Genomic DNA, 7,538 nt, shown 5'->3' on the forward strand with positions numbered 1-7,538 from the left:
TGAACTGTTCAGAGTTAGGAACTCAACTGATTTAATATCTCCAATTGACCGCCTTATAAAGCGGTGCGCGTCGGGCTCCGTGAGTCGGCCATCCCACCCGCGCCGGCTGCCTCGGAGTGGTGGGGGTAATCTTTCCCCGCCACTCGCTACATGCCGCCGGCCGCAGGTGGCGTAAATACGGGCGCTCAATGCCCGTACGGGCCATTTCGTCGGCAGCCGCGACGCGCGCAACATGACATTTACATAATATATTTTTGTACATTTTATTCATTTTAACCTAGCTATTTTTCCCCGGTAATACTGAGGCCAGGCTCGAAAGTGACCATTTTATCTTTATTGAGAGCCCAGCCATCAGTTCTATACATTTACCGGGGATCCTTTCTAATTATTGTATTATTTTAATTTATTCGATTTTACGCGTCCGGAACACTCCCCCCGTGCAGCTAGTCTGTACTATTTTCCTGCTGGGCGCGTTGTTCCTCTTCCTTCATTAGTACGGCGATCTTCACCGCTGGTCTGGTGTAGGTGCCGTTGGTGGTCCGCACCTCGACGACTCGTACTTGTCCGTCAGCTGCTGGTTCTGCACGGGTGACTCTGCCGCGAGGCCAAGAATTCCGCGGCAGATTTGGGTCCATGATGAGCGCGAGGTCCCCGACCTGTATTGGAGGCGCGGGCTCGCGCCATTTCTTCCTGTGCGCCAAGGTGGGAAGATACTCCTTCAGCCATCGGCGCCAAAACATGTCGGCCATTTTCTGGGCGATCCTCCATTGCTTATGAAGGCAGGCCCCTTCTTCCCTTTTGTTATAATATGCCAGAGTTGGCTGTGTGTTGGCTGACCCGAGCAAGAAGTGGTTCGGGGTCAGCGGTGCTTCGTCGTTGGGCTTGGTTGACACATGCGTGAGCGGGTGATTGTTCACGGTGTACTCTGCTTCAGCCAATATGGTTTTGAGGGTCTCCTCTCTTGGAGCCTGCTCGTTGAGGGTTGCGTGGAGGGCTCGTTTTACAGATCTCACGAGTCTTTCCCACGCTCCCCCCATATGAGGTGATGAGGGCGGAATGAATTTCCACTCAATTTTGCGAACTGTAAGTTCGGCGAGCATTCTGGGGTCCGCCAGGAGCTCGTCTACGGCCTGTTTCAGCTCTTTGTCCGCTCCCCTGAAGTTGGTAGCGTTGTCCGAGTATAACGCGTGTGGGCAGCCTCTGCGGGCGGCCATCCTTCTTATGGCCATTATGGCGGAGTCGCTTTCGAGGGACGACGCTAGCTCCAGGTGGATCGCGCGTGTGGTGAGGCAGGTGAACAGTGCCCCATAGCGCTTTTCTTTTCTTCGGCCGTTGGTGATCATCATCGGTCCGAAGAAGTCAAGCCCGCAGTGCGTGAACGGCGGCGTCCTGAAGGCCAGTCGGGCCTCAGGCAGTTGCCCCATCAGCGGGGGTTGGGGCCGGCTGCGCAGCATTTTACACAGCGGGCACCATCGTGTTATCTTCCTCACAGCCCCGCGGAGTCGCAGGATGAGGTAGCTGGCTCTCAGGTCGGCGATCGTCCTCTCGACTCCCGGGTGGCCACCCTTCCGGTGGCTGTGCGTGATCAGCAGCCGGGTGTATGGGCAGGTCCCGTCCATGATAGGCGGCGCGCTGCAGTCCTCTGCGAAGCTCTGTGCCGCTTGGATGCGCGTTCCCATCCGGATGACTCCCTCTTCGTCTAAGAAGGGTGCCGCTGCATGGAGGCGGCTGTGCGGTGGGATAGGCGCCTTTCGTCTCAGGAGCTCCAGCTCTTCTCCGAAAGCCGTCTCCTGGGACCGCTTCAGCAGCATGATTTCTGCGGCCCGTGTTTCTGAGGCGTGAAGTTCAAAGGTCCCCCCTGGGGACGGTAGGGACTCGTGGCGGCGGCATCGTGCGATGAATCGCAGCACCCATGCCGTCGCCCAGACGAGTCGGGTCCACGACGAGAAGCGCTGCACCTGGGGTAGGGCCTCCGTCCGTCTGATGTGGCCCACGAAGTGGCGGGGTTGTTTCCGCTCCAGCGTCTTCTCGTCCGGTTGTTGTAGTAACTTCTTCTCTTTCGGCCAGTCGGCTTCCCCTTTTCTCAGGAAGCCGGGGCCTCCGAACCATAGTCCCGACCTCGCAAGGTCGGGTGGGCCCTTGTCGCGGGTCCCTATGTCGGCTGGGTTGTCCTTGGTGGGGACCCATTTCCAGTCCCGTACGTCTGTGAGCTCGTCAATCTCGCCCAGCCTGTTTGCGACGAACGTGCTGTACCGCAGTGGGTCGGTTCGCAGCCAACACAGGACCGTGCTCGAGTCCGTCCAGAACACGGTTTGGGTGATGAGAGCTCGACTCTCTTTTTTTATGGTGGCGGCCATCCTTGCCGCTAGTAGCGCTGCCTGGAGTTCTAGTCTAGGCACTGACAGAGGCTTTAGGGGGGCCACCTTGCACTTCGCCATTGCGAAACTTGTGGTATCGGCCCCCACAAAGTATGCCACTGTGCAGCATGCCTGCTCTGACGCGTCGCAGAACACGTGCAGTGTCACGGGTTCTTTCTGCCCTTGCAGCGAGCATCTCGGTATTGTACAGCCGTTCGCTGCCAGCAGGTCGCGCCATTCCAACCACTTTTCGGCGTGGTCCGGTTGCAGCGGTTGGTCCCAACCTGTGTTTGTCCTCCAGATGGCTTGCAGCAATATCTTCGCCCGTATCGTGAGGCACGCAATGAAGCCTACTGGGTCGAAGATACTCATGGCGGCGCTCAACATGCCGCGCTTGGTGGGTCGCTCCGGGATGGCTGCACTTTCGGCTCCGTGCCGAAATATAAATAGGTCGCTCTTGGGATCCCATACGATCCCGAGGACCCGCTCCGTCATTACTTCTTCCCCTATGGTGACTGCTGTATTGGCCCGGTCGTCGGCCTTTACTTCTTCCAGGACATCTGGTTTGTTTGAAGCCCACCCGGTGAGCCGGAACCCGCCATTGCCGAGTACGAGGGTAACATCTCGTACCAGGCTTGCAGCTGTTTCTTCGCTGTCTGTGGCGTCTAGGTAGTCATCCATGTACATATTGTGCTCGATCGCCTCTGCTGCGGCGGGAAATTCTTTCGCGTGTGCTCGTGCGACTGTGTTTCGCACGAATTGCGCGCTGCTGGGTGAGCACTTCGCTCCAAACATCATGGACGCGAAGACAAACGTGTCGGGCTCCTGCCCGTCCTGCGTCCGCCATAGGAACCGCTGCGATTGCTGGTCGGCTTCCCGGATTCTTATCCGCAGGAACATCTCCCGTATGTCGGCCGCGATGGCTACTCGTCCCTCTCTGAAGCGGATCACGTTTCCGAGGAGGGATGAAAGCAGGTCAGGTCCCGTCAGTAGATGGTCGTTCAACGCCGTCCTCTGGAACTGGGCGGCGGCGTCGAACACGACCCTTATCTTGCCAGGCTTGTTGGGGTTTGTCACCGCGAAGTGGGGCAGGTACCATTTGCGCGAATGGTGGGCGTCTACCTCCTCGCGGCTTAGTTTGACGGCGTATCCCTTTTCAATGTTGTCCGCCATCTTGGCGCGATATGCGATCGCCAGTATCGGATCCTTCCGTAGTTTATTTTCCAGGGAGTGCAGCCGCTTCATGGCTGCTTGCCGGTTGCAGGGCAAAGAATCTCCGTCTTTCGCCCACAGTAAACCGGTCTCCCATCGTCCGGATGGTAGTTGTGTGGTTGAGCTGCTCATGAGCTCCGCCGCTCGCACATCTGCGGCGCGGCAACGTTCCAGGGTGGTTACACCTAGCGAGTCAACGGCGAAGCTCTTCTTTACCAGTTCCGCTAAGTCCCTTTCACCCTGGCCGTCTGGGGGTAATTCAAAGGCGGGGTGCACAGCCCCGCCGTAGGTGACGGCTCCTAGGGCCGTCTCGATGGTTAGCCGCCCGTCCTCTTGTAGGACTGGCGGGCCTGTAGATACCATTAGGGTGGCGTAATCAAGACCGATTAACATCTTCGGCTTGATGCCTGGCCCGTGTGTCTTGGTGCTCTTTCGGTTGCGGTGCGGCAGATCCATGACCCGCACCGTCTGTGCCTGGACACCAAATTCCTTGTTTCCTTTAACGAGGATTACGGATACACGCTGTGATTGTAGCGTGTCCGTGTTCCCACTGGCACCGATGAGTCTCAACTCCTCGCAGGCCCCGGTGGCGCCCACTGCACGGGCGACATCCTCCTCGAGGAGAGTTACCGATGAACCCTCGTCTAGTAGTGCGTGGATCTCCATTGACCCACGCGGGCCCTTCAAGGTTACTGGCACTACCTTGAAGGTCACTGGGACTTCCGTTCGCCTTGTCAATAAGACTTGCTCGTTCGGCGTACTGTCCACTCTCTCGCGGTGTAGCGACCGATGATGCCGCCCGTGGCACTCGTCGCACTTCGCCGCTTCACAGGTGGTCGTTTTGTGTCCCGGTTCCAGGCATCCGTAGCACACGAACTTGGCACGCACAATTGTCCACCCCTCCTCTACCGTTTTCCGGAGAAACTTCCGGCATTGTCCGAATGCGTGTCCACTCATGTCGCAGAACAGGCATTTTTTGTCCTGAGTGAGAAACACGTGCCTTTCTTGGGTACGCCTTTTCTCCACTCGGGCGGGTTCCGTGCTGATCCCGATGCAACCCGCATTCGGTATTGCACCGGTCAGTCTCGCTAGCCACAGTGCCAGATCCCTGGGGGTAGCTTTTCTCATGGTATCCGCTCGTGACATAATCCACATCATCCTCTCGACTCGTGGCAGCTTCTGAGTCATCTCGGACAGAAGCTTCGGGGAGGAGAGGTGGCTTCCATCGAGGCCCTCTACGGTCGATACGACGTTTCTTATCGCGACCGCGTAGTCCGTCAGGGCCTCCAGGGATGCGTTGTCGGCCAGTTTAGGGAGTTTTCTTATCCGCTCCAGTACTCTGTCCACGACGATCTCCGGGTGTCCAAAGGCGGCCTCTAACATCTTCACAATGTCCGGCACATTTCGGGGATCTACCAGCAAAGACGACACTGTGGCCTTGGCCCGTCCTGTGAGGGCTCGTTGCAGACGGAGAATGTTCTCCGCATTTGTAAGGGAGCACATCTGTGTCGATTGATCAAATTGCGCCTTAAATATTCGCCATTCTAGCGGGTCGCCGGAGAATTGCGGTAGATCCCTAGCGCCGGTTTGCCTCGCCATGAACGTGTGCCACTCCGGCGGCTGTCTGTATTTCGTCACAGGCTCGCCGGTGGCACCCGGCGGCATGTATTCCGTGGGTAGCCCCTCTTGTACCCACGCGCTCACCGGGTCACGAAACTCGTAGCCCCCCAGTGGTATAGTACGTGCCGCTACGGGCTCGCCTGGCCCGGCGGCGTAGCGTACGTCGGCGTCCTCCCTTCGGCTGTGTGCAGGTGGCGCCTCATTGTCCCGATGCCGCTCATTGTAGCGGCCTTGTAAATGTGCGTTTGTCGCTCCGGCGTAGGCCGGCTCAGCGGCGTAGCGTGTGTTGGCGGGCTCCTTCATCCTGGAGTCCGTCTCTGCGACCGGGTGCCTCCGTGGCACCCCGTCTCTCACCCGGCCGCTGTCGTAGTGGCTCGGCGGAAATGTGTACGCCGCTCCGGTGTCCTCCGGATCAGCGGCGTAGCGTGTGTTGGCGGCCTCCTTCGTCCTGGAGTCCGTCTCTGCGACCGGGTGCCTCCGTGGCACCCCGTCTCTCACCCGGCCGCTGTCGTAGTGGCTCGGCGGAAGTGTGTACGCCGCTCCGGTGTCCTCCGGATCAGCGGCGTAGCGTGCGGTGGCGGCCTCCCTTGCTCTGAAGGCTGCTTCCGTGTCGGCGACAGGGCGCTTCCATGCGGCCCCGTCTCTCACCCGGCCGCTGTCGTAGTGGCTCGGTGGATGGATGTACGCCGCTCCGGTGTCCTCCGGATCAGCGGCGTAGCGTGTGGTGTGGCGTGCGGCGGCGGCCTCCCTTGTGCTGAAGGCTGCTTCCGCGTCGGTGACAGGGCGCTTCCAAGCGGCCCCGTCTCTCGCCCGGCTGCTGTCGTAGTGGCTCGGCTGCTGGATGTACGCCGCTCCGGTATCCTCCGGATCAGCGGCGTAGCGTGCGGCGTGGCGTGCGGTGGCAGCCTCCCTCGTACTGAGGGCTGCGTTGGTCCTAGACGCGTCTGACGTCAGCGGCAGCGGCTTGTGAGCCGGTTCCGACGTCCCGTGCGATGTGAGGTCCCTCTCGATGGTGGGCGTGAGGGGGGTTGCCATGTCTCGTCTGGCGTCCTCTCTCGCGTTGGCGGCCTTCAGCGCGGCGATGATCTCGTTGAGGCTGCTCACCTGCCTCTCGTGATGCGCCTCGCGTTCCTCCATCTGTCGGCGAAATGTCGCCGATGAGATGGACCGCTCCGAGGGTGCGGATCCCTCGTCCGAGTCCTTTTGTTCCTCCAGAAGTCCTTGATGAGGCTCCTCCTGGCAGTCGTGTGAAGGCCCTGGCTGGGGCTCCTCCTGATGTGCTCGTACAGACCCCGGTTGGGGCTCCTGAAGCTCCTCTTCGTGCTCCGTGCCGGCGTCTCGACGCGTTCCCGAACGCGTCGACACAGGCGATCTGTTGACCGGCATGCTGTAGGTGTGTTGTAGACTGGAGACCACTGGCGACGATCCTTAGCTCCGAAGGACCAAATGTAACGTACGCGTTACCACGATGAAAGTTTCGCCGGTTCGTCACCCGCGTCTGCCGCAGTCAAGCTTCCCGGCGTAAGTGGGAAGCCGCCCTCCCAGACAGAGCCAAAGACAAAGTCGGAAGGTAGGAGCACAGCTGCGCCGACCGCAAGTCAACCTCAATAGCCCTGAAAAGGACTTTCCACCCGGTCCAAGTGGTGCAGAGAGGCGAAGGCAGTCAGCAGGCAGAGCGGAGCGAAGAGCGAAGTGCAGGAAGGCGAACAGGACGGAGAACGGAATAAAACACGTGTGAACTGTTCAGAGTTAGGAACTCAACTGATTTAATATCTCCAATTGACCGCCTTATAAAGCGGTGCGCGTCGGGCTCCGTGAGTCGGCCATCCCACCCGCGCCGGCTGCCTCGGAGTGGTGGGGGTAATCTTTCCCCGCCACTCGCTACATGCCGCCGGCCGCAGGTGGCGTAAATACGGGCGCTCAATGCCCGTACGGGCCATTTCGTCGGCAGCCGCGACGCGCGCAACATGACATTTACATAATATATTTTTGTACATTTTATTCATTTTAACCTAGCTATTTTTCCCCGGTAATACTGAGGCCAGGCTCGAAAGTGACCATTTTATCTTTATTGAGAGCCCAGCCATCAGTTCTATACATTTACCGGGGATCCTTTCTAATTATTGTATTATTTTAATTTATTCGATTTTACGCGTCCAGAACACTCCCGAAATAAGCCTTGCTGCTGCATTGAAAACAGATTGAAGTTTATTAGTTTGATATTTTGGGAGATTTGCGTATATTCCATTACAGTAATCTAGACGCGAAACGACATAAGCATTTACAAGAGCTTTAGTTACATCTATAGGAATATTTCTCCGCACGGATTCGATCTGTCGGAGATGGAAG

General features: G+C 58.4%; 1 protein-coding gene across 1 annotated transcript; it reads right to left on the reverse strand.

The window, feature by feature from the left end:
• Positions 1–443: 443 nt before the first annotated feature.
• Positions 444–6,575, reverse strand: LOC148277619 (uncharacterized). Its single transcript, XM_088232643.1, has 2 exons — positions 6,107–6,575; positions 444–5,506 (listed from the first exon to the last, which is right to left on the reverse strand). The coding sequence occupies exons 1-2, from the start codon at positions 6,573–6,575 to the stop codon at positions 444–446; spliced, it is 5,532 nt and encodes a 1,843-aa protein (XP_088088769.1).
• Positions 6,576–7,538: the final 963 nt, after the last annotated feature.

This window comes from Micrasema longulum, unplaced genomic scaffold (assembly GCF_059751315.1).
Source record: "Micrasema longulum isolate JH-2025_06_02 unplaced genomic scaffold, ASM5975131v1 h1tg001005l, whole genome shotgun sequence".
NCBI lineage: Eukaryota > Metazoa > Arthropoda > Insecta > Trichoptera > Brachycentridae > Micrasema > Micrasema longulum.

Bases quoted from the DNA above. Each gene is read 5' to 3' on its own strand.
- LOC148277619 (XM_088232643.1), bottom strand. From the start codon at position 6,575: ATGCCGGTCAACAGATCGCCTGTGTCGACGCGTTCGGGAACGCGTCGA. The intron at 5,507-6,106 runs GTACGAGGGAGG...ACCCGGTCGCAG, and splicing joins TAGGACCAACGCAGCCCTCA to AGACGGACTCCAGGATGAAG.